Source organism: Bos taurus, chromosome Y (genome assembly GCF_002263795.3).
Source record: "Bos taurus isolate L1 Dominette 01449 registration number 42190680 breed Hereford chromosome Y, ARS-UCD2.0, whole genome shotgun sequence".
Classification (NCBI taxonomy): domain Eukaryota; kingdom Metazoa; phylum Chordata; class Mammalia; order Artiodactyla; family Bovidae; genus Bos; species Bos taurus.
In genome coordinates this window covers 5698035-5713986 of record NC_082638.1, presented here as the reverse complement: position 1 = coordinate 5713986, position 15952 = coordinate 5698035, and the positions used below count along the sequence as shown (strand labels likewise).

The 15952-nt window shown below is 48.5% G+C and overlaps 1 protein-coding gene and 1 long non-coding RNA gene across 2 annotated transcripts in view; one reads left to right on the top strand and one right to left on the bottom strand.

The window, feature by feature from the left end:
• ANOS1 (anosmin 1) overlaps positions 1-15952 on the top strand; it is a 210844-nt gene that overhangs the window by 181658 nt on the left and 13234 nt on the right. Inside the window, exon 9 of the mRNA XM_005228535.3 lies at positions 3831-3977. Within this exon, the coding sequence (XP_005228592.2) occupies positions 3831-3977 (147 nt within the window). The remainder of the gene's footprint in view (positions 1-3830; positions 3978-15952) is intronic.
• Positions 6225-14255, bottom strand: LOC104970644 (uncharacterized). Its single transcript, XR_003033424.2, has 3 exons — positions 13886-14255; positions 7855-8083; positions 6225-7197 (listed from the first exon to the last, which is right to left on the bottom strand). It is a non-coding gene; the product is annotated as an uncharacterized lncRNA (long non-coding RNA).

Genomic DNA, 15952 nt, shown 5'->3' with positions numbered 1-15952 from the left:
GTCTTAACACAGGATTAGGCAGGACACAGCTGAGTGTGTGTCAGGACACGCTTTGTAACCCAACGTTGATGTATAATCCCATAAACAGTAATGTGTGCCTGTGACAGGAACACAATGAGTTTTCATCATGAACCAACCAGAAGTAAAGAATCATTACAACTTTCCAGTTTAAGCAAAGGAAATTATATTTTATAGGAAGCAGTGCTGTAAATGTCAGCATATAAATTACTTTTTGAATGCTGTTTTTCCAGGGCTGCAGGCTACTAGGCGTTTTCATGATAAACGTTTCTATGAAAGCAAAGGGTGCGTGTTCACACAGTTTTATAAAAGGGCCCCTTGAAGGAAAGAAAGACATAATCCTGTCTTTAATAGAAACGTAACTTGCTCTCTTGGGAGGCAGGAGGAACATTTCCGGGGGTGACAGTTTCCAAATGCTTGATGTAGTGGACTCACATTACAGAGTTCATCTGACATCTGGAGAAACGGCCTAGTCACTCAGTTCTGTTTCACTTTCAGGACTATTAAAGAGTATAAACCAGACCTCATACATTTTCAGAATATGGACAAATGGCTTTTATTCCATTTTTGTTTCCTGCTGGAAGTGGAGGACACGCTCAGAGGGAGGGACGACCCCCAGGGCTGAGGTTGGACTGTGCGTCCTCTATGTGTCGGCGTGTCCTCTGGGGGCATGCCCCTCTGTGTGTGCGTGTCCTCTGTGTGCGTGTCCTCTGGGGCATGTGCTCTGTGTGGGGGTGTGCCCTCTATGTGTGGGGGCGCGTCCTCTGGGGCATGTGCTCTGTGTGGGGGCGTGTCCTCTTGTGGGGGCGTGGCCACGGGTGTTCACCCTGAAATCATTCAGTAAAGCAGCAGACGTTCAATCCTGAGATATATACGCTTTTTTTACGTCGGTAGTGAAAACTAAACATTTCCATGGGATATAACAGGCCGAAGGACGACAATATTCACAGAGAGGTTAAACAACCGTCTAGACTGTCTTGGTTATCTGCCAGTGAATTCTTAACAGGACAGGTTATTTAAGGAATTAGATGCATAAATGAGCTTGTGAAAACTTTAAGATTTGTGAAAAGCCTTAAACTTTCTAAAAAAAGCTTTTTATTGGAGTACAGTTGATTTCACAGTGTTGGTATTAGTTTCTGCTATACAGCACAGGCAGTTATATGTATACACGTATCCTCTCTTTCAGATGTCTTCTCATATAGACCACTACAGAGCATTGAGTAGAGTTCTCTGTGGTATACAGTAGGTTCTCATTCACCTTCAGTTCAGTCACTCAGTCGTGTCCCATTCTTTGGGACCCCACGGACTGCAGCACGCCAGGCCTCCCTGTCCATCACGAACTCCCAGAGCTTGCTCAAACTCATGCCCATCAAGTGGGTGATGCCATCCAAGTATCTCATCCTCTGCCGTCCCCTTCTCCTCCTGCCTTCCATCCTTCCCAGCATCAGGGTCTTTTCCAATGAGTCAGGTTCTCATTAGTTTAGTGTATGTGTGTAAATTGCTATCTCCCAGTTCATCCCACCCCAGTCTTAACCCCCTTGGTATCCTTGGGTGTGTTCTCTATGTGTGTGTCTCTATCTCTGCTTTGCAAATAAGCTCATCTACACTATTTTTCTATATTCTACATACATGCATTAATGTATTTGTCTTTCTGACTTCCTTCACACTACGGCAGTCTCCAGGTCCCTCCATGTTTATGAAGAAGGCAGAGTTTAATTCCTGTTTATGGCTGAGTAATATTCCATTACACCTTAAATTCTTTTTAAAAAATGCCTTAGGTGTAAGCAGCAGGATTCTGTAAGCCCACGGTGGCATCCAGAAAGGGGCATGTTTGGGTGCCTGTCTTGTGGGTTCCCTGTGACCCTGCCCCCACTCTGGGCCCCAGGCTTGCTGTGCTGGGGTCTGCAGACTGGGATGTAAGGCTTCTCACAGCCTGTGACGTTGTGACTTAAAGATGAAATTGGTGTTGGCCTGTTCCAGGCACACGGCTCCAGAAACTCTTGGAATTCCCTAAGCAGCGAGAGCCATGAAGGTGTGTTTTCTTATGTGAATGAGGTGATTTTTTTGGACAGCACCGAAGGACAGGGTGGCCATGAGAGGAACGTACCAGTGACTGGAAGCTTCGAACTTTCTGTCTCCACTTCCTACCACCACCTCTGAGGAAGAGAGAGTGGCTGGAGGTGCAGTTCAGTCATCGGTGGCTAATAATTTAATCAATCATGTCTGTGTAATGAAGCCTCCGTAAACCCCAGATGCCAGGATTCAGAGGGTTCTGGACTTGGTGAATGCGTGCTGGGAGGGGGACTCCTTGGAGCAGGAAGCCCCACCCGCTTCTCCCCACCCTATCCCATGCTGCTCTGCCACCTGGCTGTTCCTGAGTTATATCCCTTTTTCTTCTCTTTTTTCATATATCTAAATCCTATTTCACGCCTAGGCATTACTACCTTTGAAGATCAGTCACTTTAGTCACTCAGTCATGTCCGACTCTTTGTGACCCAGTGGACTGCAGCACACCAGGCTTCCCTGCCCATCACCAACTCCCGGAGTTTACTCAAACTCAAGTCCACCGAGTCACTGATGCCATCCAACCATCTCATCCTCTCTCGTCCCCTTCTCTTCCCGCCTTCCATCTTTCCCAGCATCACAGTCTTTTCCAATGAGTCAGCTCTTCACATCAGGTGGCCAAAGGATTGGAGTTTCAGCTTCAGCATCAGTCCTTCCAATGAATATTCAAAACTGATTTCCTTTAGAATGGACTGGTTGGATCTCCCTGCAGTCCAAGGGACTCTCCAGAGTCTTCTCTCAAGCGTCTCCTCTGGCACCACAGTTCAAAAGCATCAGTTCTTCGGTGCTCAGCCTTCTTTATAGTCCAACTCTCACATCCATACATGACTACTGGAAAAACCATAGCCTTGACTAGATGGACCTTTGTTGGCAAAGTAACGTGTCTGCTTTTTAATATGCTGTCTAGGTTGGTCGTAGCTTTTCTTCTAAGGAGCAAGTGTCTTTTAATTTCATGGCTGCAGTCACCATCTGCAGTGATTTCGGAGCCCAGAAAAATAAAGTCTGTCACTGTTTCTATTGTTTCCCATCTATTTGCCATGAAGTGATAAGACCAGATGCCATGATCTTAGTTTTCTAAATGCTGAGTTTTAAGTGAACTTTTTCACATTGCTTACTGGTTTATCATCAATACAGGTTGAGATATTATATCTCATAGGAGTACTTGGAATTCTGAAAGCAGAAAAGGACATAATTTCTACATGTGCAACTTCTAAAAGTCAGTGAGCTGCAAAAGGAGAGATCGGAGGCCAGGAGTTTTGGGTATCTTTCCTACTAAGCCATGTGAACTCGCCTCTGTCTCTCTCAAGATGGAGGAATCTAACATGCTGGTCCTTCAGCGAAAACCCACCGAGTATATTGTTTTCATGAAATGGTATTTTAATATTACTTCATTGACTTCCTTCACAAGTGCCAAAAAAAAATTCATGTATTGTGAGAAATACTATTTCCACTAATTACTGAAATCAGAGCATCTATCAAGGTTGGTGAAAGTATGTTCTTACTAAGTTAAATTTGCGGATTCAGTGTAATCTACACAGCATACTTTTAGGTCTGCATTACAGCCTATGATGAAGGGGGAGGTGTGGTCAACCTGGGCAGGAAGGAATCTGTGGCTGAATTACGTTTTCCTTTAAAAAACAGGCACTAAATAGGAAAGGATCACAGAAGGAAATCAGATGCACTGAGATTACCATCAGGTTCCATGTTGCTTTCTAACCAGTAAATCAGAATGTTGTGCACTCTTGTAGAAGAACAGCTCGGGAAAAGTAGGAAGAGTGTGATGCACACGCAGCCTCCCCTTCAAAGACGCCGGCCCGCTCGCCTCCTGGAAGTCGGGGCTCCGTTCTTCCAAGACAACCAGCTGCAGGTCAAGGTCTACTGGAAGAAGACCGAAGGTGAGCAGATGCTTGCTTAGTCATCGCTGTCCTTGAGTTTTATTCTAATATCGGAGTACAGTTGATGGACAGTGTTGTGTGAGTTTCAGGTGTACACCAAAGGGATTCAGTTGTACATATACACAGGTTGATTCTTTTTCAGATTCTTTTTCCAGTTGTTGGTGGTGGTGGTTTAGTCGCTAAGTCGTGTCTGACTCCTTGCGACCCCATGGACTGTAGCCCGCCAGGCTCCTCTGTCCATGGGACTCTCCAGGCAAGAGTACTGGAGGGGGTTGCCATTTCCTTCTCCAGGGGATCTTCCCAACCCAGGAATCGAACCCGGGTCTCCTGCATTGCAGGCAGATTCTTTACCGACTGAGCTATGAGGAAAGCCTTAGGTGATTACATTGAGCAGAGCTCCCTGTGGTATACAGTAGGTCCCTGTTGATTATTTTAAATATAGTAGCGTGTACCTGTCCATCCCAGACTCCCAGTGTGTTCCCCAACCCCACCAGTCCCCTTTGGTAACTGTCAATTTGCTTTCTAAGTCTGTAAATCTATTTGTGTTTTGTAAATAAGTTCGTCGGTATCATTGTTTTTAGATTCCGCAGAGAAGTGATACCCTGTTTCTCTCCCTGATTCCCTTCCTGTGATCATGTCTACCTCCCTACCCATGTCACTGCACGTGGCATTGATTTCAATCTTTATGAAGCTGAGTAGTATTCCGTGTGCCTGTGTACCACATGGACTCCTCTGTCGATGGAGATTTAGGCTGCCACCGCGTCTTGACTATTGTAAACAGTGCTGCAGCGGGCTGCATGTACGTCTTCAAATGACGGTTTTGTGCAGGTATGTGTCCAGGAGTGGGCTTGCTGGGTCATATGGTAGCTCTGTTTTTAGTTTTCTTAGGAACTTCCAGACTGTTCTCTCAAGTGGCTGCGCCAATTTGCATTCCCACCAGCAGTGCAAGCGAGTTTCCTTTTCTCCACACTCTCTCCAGAATTTATTGTTTGTAGACTTTGATGATAGTCGTTTTGACTGGTGTGAGGTGGTAACTCATTGCAGTCTTGATTTGTATTTCTGCAATAATTACCAACGTTGACCATCTTTTCATGTTCCTCTTAGCCACCTACATGTCTTTGGAGAAATGTCTTTTTAGGTCTTCTGGTTTTTTGATTGGGTGGTTTGTTGGTATTGAGGTGTATGAGCTGTAGATTAAGGCTTCATCAGTCATATGCAAATATTTCCTCTCATTTCTGGGTTGTCTTTTTGTTTTATTATTTCCTTTGCTGTGCAGAAGCTCTCAACTTTAATTAGGTCCCGTTTGTTTCTTTTCTGATTTTATTTTCATTACTCTTAAGAGGTGAAGCCAAAAAGATCTTGCTGTGATTTATTTCAGAGAGTGTTCTGCCTGTGCTTTCGTCTAAGAGTTTTGTGTTTGTTGTTTGCGTTTAAGAGTTCTGAGCTGTCAGGGTGCTTGTGTAAATGTCACCATCAAGCCACACTACTGCTATTAAGGAAACGGCTGAACAAAGTGCATGCACGCTTTCTTCTTTTATCGAATGCCTTCCTGCTCTGACGTTTGAATGGGTTGCCCCTGGTTCCCAGGAATGTGTTACCACGTTCTGAAATCTGCTGCTGACGTTGCATCCTTTCAGGGATATGGACCTGTCTTCACCTCTTTCCTAGAAAGCCAGTCTTGTGTTCAAATACTCAAAACAGTTGTTATTTTGCACTTTAAAGCTCTGTTCTAAAGTAATTATTTATTACAAAGGTGCATAATGCAGATAATTTGGGAGACAGGAAAAAAGCCAATTCTCTTCCCAGTAGTTCACAAAAGTAGCATTTTAGTAGGTTTGCTTTGCTAAGTTTCCTATACCTCTCGTGTCTCACCAAGTTATTATATATGTATGCATAGTCTCTCAGAAACAGTGGAAACAGTATCAGACTTTATTTTGGGGGGCTCCAAAATTACTGCAGATGGTGATTGCAGCCAGGAAATTAAAAGACACTTACTTCTTGGAAAGATAGTTATAACCAACCTAGATAGCATATTAAAAAGCAGAGATATTACTTTGCCAAGTCTAGTCAAGCCTGTGGTTTTTCCAGTGGTCATGTATGGATATGAGAGTTGGACTGTGAAGAAAGCTGAATGCCGAAGAATTGGTGTTTTTGAATTGTGGTGCTGGAGAAGACTTTTGCGAGTCCCTTGGACTGCAAGGACATCCAACCAGTCCATCCTAAAGGACACCAGTCCTGGGTGTTCATTGGAAGGACTGATGCTGAGGCTTAAACTCCAATACTTTGGCCACCTCACGCGAAGAGTTGACACATTGGAAAAGACCTTGATGCTGGGAGGGATTGGGGGAAGGAGGAGAAGGGGACGACAGAGGATGAGATGGCTGGATGGCATCACCGACTTGATGCACTTGAGTTTGGGTGAACTCTGGAAGCTGGTGATGGACAGGGAGGCCTGGCATGCTGCGATTCATGGGGTCACAAAGAGTCAGACACGAATGAGTGACTGAACCGAACTGAACTGTAGTCTCTCATTCGTGTCCAACTCTTTGGGACCCTGTGGACTGTAGCCAGCCAGGCTCCTCTGTCCATGGGATTCTCCAGGCAAGAATGCTGGAGTGGGTTGCCATTCCCTTCTCCAGGGGATCTTCCCAACCCAGTGATCGAACCCAAGTCTCTTGGATTGCAGGCTGAGCCACCAGGGAAGCCATTTTTGCGTGTGTGTGTGTGTGTATATGTAAAATGACCACATTTTCAAATAATATATTTGCATTTTATATACTGTTAGTCTTTTTAATAACATTTTGAAATGGTTACTTTGATGGATATTGTGTGCTGTCGTAATTGCACTGTAGCCAAACATTTAGTTGCCTTCAGAATTTGTTTTATCGTTAATACTGCAGTGAATGTTCATCCTTAGAATAGATTCTGTTTTCTTTTTATCTTTGAGATAAATTCCTTTCATTCCTTTGTTTCCTAAGAGTATTTGTTTTGCATTACTGAAATACTGCTTTTAGAGATAATTGACATACGTATTATCACTTCTATGCATTTTAAGACTCAAAATCTCTTTTAGGCAAAATTGTTTCATGAATTAGTTTTCAAAATTCTTACTTTTCTGAGGCACCGTTTTACTCAGTGTTATCAGCTCATGTGCCGGGATATGGATGCTGGAGCTCTTGTTCTGGAATTTTCTTCCAAGCTGCTCAAATTCATTCTGTAGCTAAAATAACATTACCAATAAGGTTTAGTATTTTATTACTATCATGTTAATTTAAATTTATTCAATATTACTAAAGTAACATTATGTATACATATTGCAACATTTAAATTAATTGATTAATTTTAATATTCATATTAACATTAAATGATAGAATTTATTTAATCTCTTATACAGTCAGCTCTCCACATCAGCGGGTTCTGCATCTGCAGATTCACTGGTCTGTGGGTCCCGTACTCTTGTCTACAGTCAGCAGCTGGTTGAACCCAAGGATGCAGAACCCGCAGGTATGAAGGGCTCACTGTGGGACTCCAGCATCCATCCTTGGAATTTGGTATTCAAGGTGGGGGGTCCAATCCCCAGCCTCCAGTGGGTATCGGAGGATGACTGTCCTTACCAATTTAAAATTAGCATCGTACGTCCATATGACATTAGTATCAATGAAATAACACGTTTTATTATCGAACGTGTAAGCATCTCATCTAAGGAAAAGTTGAACATACGGGAGATGAAAGCATATCAGGCTCAGAGGAGTAAACCACCAACATCCTGACTTCTGAACGTGCACACATGTTGTACCTGTACTTGAGTTTATCCAGATAGGATCTTAACGACCTGTACCTGGCTTCCCGCAGTGAACAGTACATGGGGGACACTCACCCAGTCTCCTGCAGGAAGCACTGATTCATCCACTCATCTTGCTGCACCGTTTTGTGCCCGGGACACCTCCAGCTGTGACGTTTCTTGTCAACAGTGGCTGGAGATTTGGTTGGCCCCAGTGATGGGCTGGGAAGAAGGACTTCCCTGGTGGTCCAGTGGTCAAGACATCACCTTCCAAAGCAGGGGTCGCGGGTTCCGTCCCTGGTCGGGAAGCTAGGATCACACATGCCTTGGGGCCCAAAGCGAAACGAAACATAAAACAGAAGTGATGTAGCAAATTCAATACTTTTCAAAGGATCTGCATCAAAGAATCTTAAAGATGGAAAAGAACAGCACCGTTGTGGACATCCTGTGAACACACCTTCTGAGTCACACATGTGCATACATATTCCCCCCACCCAGAGGTGAGACTCTTAGGTCAGAGGACATAGACCCCTAGAAGAGTCTTGCACAGAGCATGCACCCGCCCACAGAGAGGCTTAGATGTTCTCCCCACAGTCTCCCCAAGTGGAGAATCCATCTTTTCCTCGGCTCAGCCCTTCTGGTATGTGTGTCGTGATGGCTCGCTGCTCTTTGTTCTTGCGTCCAGGGGTTGAACACCTCGTCGTGAGTTTATTGGCGATGGGGCTCCTCTTTTCCAAAGCACTCTCTAGGTGGTTTAGCCAGTCTGTCCTGCAAGAGTCCTTTATGTATGGGGTATTCGAGCCATGTGCTGGTTTCATCTCAGTTTCTTTCTACTTTTATTTCTTTCAATTTCCTGATAGTTCTTAATTTGGGGCTTCACTGGGCTTCCCTGGTGGCTCAGTTGGTAAAGAATCCGTCTGCAATGCAGGAGACCCTGGTTCAATTCCTGGGTAGGGAAGATCCCCTAGAGAAGGGAAGGGCTGCCCACTCCAGTATTCCTGGGCTTTGCTGATGGCTCTGCTGGTAAAGAATCCGCCTGCAATGCGGGAGACGTGGATTCGATCCCTGGGTCGGGAAGATCCCCTGGAGAAGGGAACGGCCGCCCACTCCAGTACTCTGGCCTGGAGAATTCCATGGACTATATAGTCCATGGGGTCACAAAGAGTCGGACACGACTGAGCGACTTGCACTTTCATTTGGGGCTTCACTACTGGCTCAGACGGTAAACAACGTGCCTGCAACGCGGGAGACCCGGGTTCGATCCCTGGGTTGGAAAGATCCCCTGGAGAAGGGAAATGGCTATGCTGGTTTTACCCAGGTCATTCCTGGTTTTATCTAAGTCTTTCTCTACTTTTTTTTTTCAGTTTCTTAATAGCTCTTCCTTTAAGGGATGATCAGTTCATCGTCTTGCTTCCTTCAGGTCCACTGGGCTCCGTGTACTATGTGAGCACTCTCCTCACACAGGGTCACTCAGGTGCCCTCCTTACGTCCGAGGAATGCCGTTGCTCCATCTTTGCCTCTCAGCTGGCTTTCGTTCGGATTTCATTTCTGTCGTAAGGATCCAGCGTAGGGCATCCGTGTTCCTTTATTTTTCTTTCCCTCTTTTTTTCCCCCCCAAAGAAAAAAATTTTTTAGTTGAAGCATAGTTGATTTCCAGCATTTTCTATGAAAATGATCATGTTGTCAGTCAATCATAAGAAAGTTGCATTTTCCTTTCCGGGCTTTGCACATTTTTGCTTCTTTGCCCTGTCTTCATGCTGGCTGAGACTTTGAGTACAATGTTGAATGAAAGTGATGGTTATGGACATTAGGTTTGCTTGAAATTCCTTTCTGCCTCTTTCATTTCTGTTTATTCAAAATAAGGATCAGTCAGGAGCACTTTTTTCTTTGCTTTCTTCTGGGTTACTTGATCAGTTTACCAGTCGTTAGAAAACAGGTCTAACTGTTTGACTAGGAATATGGAAACAGGTGGTAGTATTATTTATAAGTAAGAGAAATCACTGCAATTGAGCATCTCCAAGCAACCACTGTGTGTAAATAAAACACAGTTCACTTGTAGTACTCGGACCAGAGTAAGTCGGAGTTTAAGAATACGTTCTTAAGTAAGGGAAGAACTAGGGATCTAGAGATCGCCTAGAGCAGCGGTCCTGAACCTCGGATCTGATGCTTGGTGCTCAGAGGTGGAGCTGACGGAATAAACAATAAGACAAAGCACACGGCAAATGGAACGCCACTCGTGAAAGTGAAGTCGCTCAGTCGGGTCCGACTCTTTGTGACCCCATGGACTGCAGACTACCAGGCTCCTCTGTCCATGGGATTTTTCCAGGCAAGAGTACTGGAGTGGGATGCCATCGCCTTCTCCAGGAACGCACTTGAATCATCTCAAAAACCCATCTACCCCCAGCCCCCTATCCGTGGAAAAGTCATCTTCCACGAAACGGGTCCCTGGTACGACCACGGAGGTTGGGGACCACTGCTCTAGAGAGAAGCGGAATCAAGACCCATCTCAACGGCATGCCCAAAGTGGGGTGAGGTGGCCAGGGACCCCAACAGTGACTGCCCAGACGAACTGGAGAACCCTGGGGAGCGCCGAGGCAGAGGCCCAGAGGAGCCGGGGTGGCTTCCAGAGGAGGGAAGGGGTGAGTGAGGTCAGAACCCCCTGGACGGCGTGTGAGGTGCTGGAGTTGTGGTCCAGCACGTGGTCACTACGCACACCGAGTGACGACTCTGGAATCAGCCGCGTCAGTATCTTTGCAGCAAGAGGAGAGGACTGGTTCAAAGGAGGGCTTCCCATGCTGCTGGTGGTAAAGAACCCGCCTGCTAATGCAGGACTCGTAAGAGACGCGCATTCCAACCCTGGGTGGGGAAGATCCCCTGGAGGAGGGCATGGCAACCCACTCCACTGTTCTTGCCTGGAGAATCCCCTGGACAGAGGAACCTGACAGGCTACAGTCCATGGGGTGGCAAAGCGTCGGACACGACTAAGTGACTGAGCACTCATGCATGGCTTGAAGGTGACCCGTGAACATGCTGTGGGCTGTGTGTCTTTAAAGCTCTACCTTACGCTACTGATTTGAAAAGGAAAGACAGGCTGTGGATCGTGCGTGCCCACGGGACTGTGTCCTTGCAGATTCGTGGCGTCACTGGGGTTTATGCGCCAGTCCCGGGATGCTTGTGGTTCTCAGTGCAGATGCTCGTGCAGGGCATGGTGCTGGGCTGGAAGGGACCCCGGGTCCACGTTCCCACCCGCCGCTGCCCTCTCAGTTCCTCCCTCGAGCTGGAACACACCCTCGGCATGGTCTGCTTTCCCGCCGTGGACACTGTGTCTGTCTCATTGAGATCTGTTCTGTGTACAAGTGGCCCAAAGTGCATAGCTGCCCCCTAAGGCTCCCCAGGAGGAAGGTGACGCCCCACCCGGCAGCGGAGGTGGGCGGCGGGCCCATCCCCCTGCAGGTGTGGCCTGTGGCACCATGAGCTCAGTGTGAGGGAGGTAGTAACGTGGAGCCGCCTCCAGAAACAGCGAGAGGAGAGCCCCCGATTCAGGCTTGAGGCTGTGTGTCAGGGCCCGGGGTCACACTAAGAGCCCGTGAGGATGCTCTGAAAAAGGGGAAGAAAGTAACTGTGCAAGTCGCTCAGTTGTGTCCAACTCTCTGCGACCCCATGGACTATACAGCCCATGGGATTCTCCAGGCCAGGATACTGGAGTGGGTTGCCTTTCCCTTCTCCAGGGGATCTTCCCAACCCAGGGATCAAATCCAGGTCTCCTGCATTTCAGGTGGATTCTTTACCAGCTGAGCCACCAGGGAAGCCCCAAAAAAGGTAAAAAAGGGGTTAAGTTTGTGGGTTCTGAGATGATGACGGATTAAAATACAGTGGCGCGGGAGGCAAAAGACACTTGCTGTCCTTCTATCCGGGATTGTGAAAATGCTTTCAACTAGAGTTCTTTGTGTGTGTGTGTGTGTTAGTGGCTCAGTCGTGCGACTCTTTGCAACCCCACGGACTGTAACCCACCAGGCTTCCCTGTCCATGGAATTCTCCAGGCAAGAACAGTGGAGCGGATTGCCATTCCCTAGAGTTCTTTCAGTTCATAAATAATTGTAATATCTCTTAGATTAGATTTGGGTTTTCCCTAGTGGCTCAAATGGTAAAGAATCCCCCTGCAGTGCAGGAGACGTGGGTTCTGTCTTGGAGTGGAGAAGATTCCCCTGGAGAAGGAAATGGCCACCCACTCCAGTGCTCTTGCCTGGAGAAGCTCAGATAAGACAGAGAAACCCGGCACGCTACAGTGAGCCCATGGAGATCACAAAAGAGTCAGACATGACTGGGGTGACTAATGCTTTTAAGAGAGATGTAATAAGTTTTTTAAAAAACAGACACATTAAAACAGCTTACTTCCTGATTGGCGGACAATGATACCTGTCACCGCAGGAAGCCAGTAACCCTGCATTTCCACCAAGGAGCAGCCACCCAGGATTTGCTACAGTGTGTTCATGGTTGACTTTCTAAACCCTAACTTGTGCGAGTTACAAGACAGCTGCAGACTTTATGTGAGATGCAGGCCGCTGTTTGGAAAAGCCTGGACTGCGAGTTGTGCCTGAAAACATGCTATAAAGGCCTGCGGGAAAGACAGGCAGTTCCTGTAAACTGTGTTTTGCAGTGTGGGTTTGGTGGAAGGCAACTGATCAACAGACACCTGCCGTTGAGAAGATGGTTTGTGACTCTTGGTGGCCAAAGTGAGGGCCCTCCATGCCTCTCAGGGAGACCCCAGGGTCGGGCAGGAGGCAGAAACAGTGCTCAGGAGGCTTGACCGTGCTTTCTGTGGTCGGGGAGGGACAGGAAACACTGGTCATTCTGGGGGTTGGCGGGTCTGGATCATCACAGTGGGCTCTGGGAAGTGGTGGTGATTTAGTTGCTCGGTCGTGTCCTACTCTTTGCGAGTCTGTAGGCTCCTCTGGCCATGTGGATTCTCCAGGCAAGAATACTGGAGTGGGTTGCCATGCCCTCCTCCAGGGATCTTCCCGACCCAGGGATGGTACCTGGGTCTCCTGCATTGCAGGCAGATTCTTTACCAACTGAGCCACCAGGGAAGCTCAGGTTCTGGACACAGGCTGCCGCAGTTCCCTGGCCCTGGAGGGCTGATGAGGGTGGACCTGGTGACCCCAAGGGTGAGGGTCCCCCCTCTGAGGGGATGCTGGGGTGCAGTCTCTGGGTCGGCCGGTCTGCACAGAACATGGATGCCTGCAGGTGAGCTGTCTGCTCTCTGGACATAAGGCCATCCCGGGGAGGGCCGTCCCACCAGGCTCTAGGAGGTCAGAGCCTCACAGATACAGGAAACCAAAGGAATCGTTAAATAAAGGCAGAGGGAACGCAGTGGGGTAGGAATCTAGGGTGTGGAGTCTGCTGAGCCAGCCACGGGAAGTGACTGGAAAGCCTTGGGTTTGCACGGAGATCCTCACCAAGGTGGGGGTCGGTGTCCAGAGACCCAGGGTGTGCACTCAGAGCCGGCAGCTTGCAGAGCTAAAGGGTGGGAGGGGCCATCGGATGTGTGGCTCAGTACGTGCTCCTGTGAACCGTGCTATAGGAACACATGGGTTCTTGGGGGACCTGGAGCCGTGGGTAACAATTGCACATTGCACAGCTGTAGTGCGGCGAAGTGGGGTCTACTTGGCTGCTCCGCACCGGAGACTGTGAGGACTCTGCTGTGCCCTGCTCCGGACTTGGCAGGAACTGGCCTATTCTCTGTGGTGCAAATCACGCTCTCCAATACGGGGCGGGGGGGCACCCACCTGTCTAGTGGGATTTTACATTAAGATGAAAAGTCTGATCCTTTCAGCGGCAGCAGCAAATGCTTTGATTTGCTTTGTGGGCTTGAGGGACGCAGGGGTTCACCACGTACAGAAGTGAGTTTGCTTTGGGGCACACAGGGGCATCGGGTGGCGCCCTGCCCACCGCTACCTGCCCCGCTCAGGGCTCTGCCCACCCCTTCCGTGAGCTGTGCCCACGCTGTAGTTATCGCCATAACCGTCTTGTCAGTACACTGTGCTTCTGTCGTGATGGTTCTGTATTCACCTGTATCCCACCTCCGTCCAACCTAACGTGGATGTCACCCACGCACGCTGTTACTTACCCAGACGCCTCCGTATTTCGGGTCCACGAGTCCAGCTGCCTCTGGGAGGTCATTTGAGCACGATGCATCGAGCAGCAGCACCTGTTGAAAGAAAGGGTATGAATTCGCTCATCACTTGACTTCGTACTTTGCGTATAATGTACAGTTCTTCTCCAGTCAACCCATAGCTCTTGACGTCTGCCGTGTAAAGAGTTACAACCTCAACCCTTTTTAGCTAAACAGCGTTGATGCCTGCTTGGTATCTCTTTGCTTTCTGGTGGAAAAGTCCTCTTCTCGTTTCCCAAAGTGCTCCAGAGCAAGTTTCCAGCGGACCCAGCACTCCATCAAAGAGGTCTGCGCTCTGAAAACCTCCCATCAAACGCTTGGTTTGAGTGCAGCCAGGATGCGAGGCTGATCCCCCCAGGGGTGGCGGGAGGAGGCAATGCCTTTCACGCCTGCCCGGGGACTCACTGGGTGATTGATAAACCCGGCCCAGCCTCTGTTCCCACACTCAGGCCTGGCTCTGGAGCACTTTTGTGTTTTTTTTCCACTCGGTCGATCGCCCAAAGAAAAGACACGGACAGAAAACGGGCTGCTTGGGGCGGAAGTGGAGACGTTACATAAGGGGCCCTGTTCTCTGGGTGCTGGGGGAGCAGGTCTGATTCTGCAGGGGTCACACAGGCGGTGAGGCTGGGGCGCACTCACTGCAGACTGTTCTCACCCTCGTCTCCTGAGGAGGAGACCCTGTGCACATGGAGCACACACGGAGCAGACATGGAGTCCACACGGAGTCCACAAAGCACACATGGAGCACACACCGAGCACACGCAGAGTCCACACCGAGCACACACACAGTGCAAACGGAGCACACACGGAGTCCACACAGCACACACAGAGCACATGCTGAACACACACAGAGCACACATGGAGTCCACACAGAGCACACATGGAGCAGACATGGAGTCCACACAGAGCACATGCAGAGTCCACACAGAGCACACATGGAATCCACACAGCACACACGGAGCACACACGGAGTCCACACAGCACACACCGGGCACACGCAGAGTCCACACTGAGCACACGCAGAGTCCACACCGAGCACACATGGAATCCACACAGCACACACGGAGCACACACGGAGTCCACACAGAGCACACACGGAGCACACGGAGTCCACACAGAATCCACACAGAGCACACATGGAGTCCACAGAGCACACATGGAGTCCACACAGCACACACAGAGCACATGCTGAACACACACAGAGCACACATGGAGTCCACACAGAGCACATGCAGAGTCCACATGGAGCACACACGGAGCAGACATGGAGTCTACACAGAGCACACACAGAGCACACGCTGAACATACATGGAGTCCACACAGAGCACACACGGAGCCCACATGGAGCACACAGAGTCCACACAGAGCACACATGGAATCCACACAGCACACACGGAGCACACACGGAGTCCACACAGAGCACACACGGAGCACACAGAGTCCACACAGAGCACACATGGAATCCACACAGAACACACGGACCACACACGGACCACACATAGAGCACACACTGAGCACACACAGTGCTCATATGGAGTCCACACAGAGCACACTCGGAGTCCACACCAGGTCCACACGGAGCACACTGGGGTGGCCAGGCCTTCAGGGTGAGGAAGGGCCAGGCGTTTACTCCTGCCCGACTTCAGGATTTCTTCCACCAGCTTCCTCAGAAATATGCAGGATTGAGAGACTCCTGCGGAATCTCTCTCATCACCTAGGAAACAAGAAGACGGACGCTGGGCATCCCCCATTCTCCTTGGGTTTCGTTACCATGGGTGCCACGGCTGGATTAGGCTCAAGACCTCTGTGGAGGCATCACACTGTCACTTTTCTCGTGATTTTTTTTTTTCCTATCTGGTTCTCGTATCTCAATTTACTTTTCCTTTTACGCTCTATTATGTTTCCCCTGACTTCATTCTTTTCCCCTACTCCATTCTTGAACATTTCTTTGATACGGACCGTTTTTAAAGTCTTCACAGAACGAGTGAAGCGATATCGCTTCCGTTTTACACTTTGGTTCTT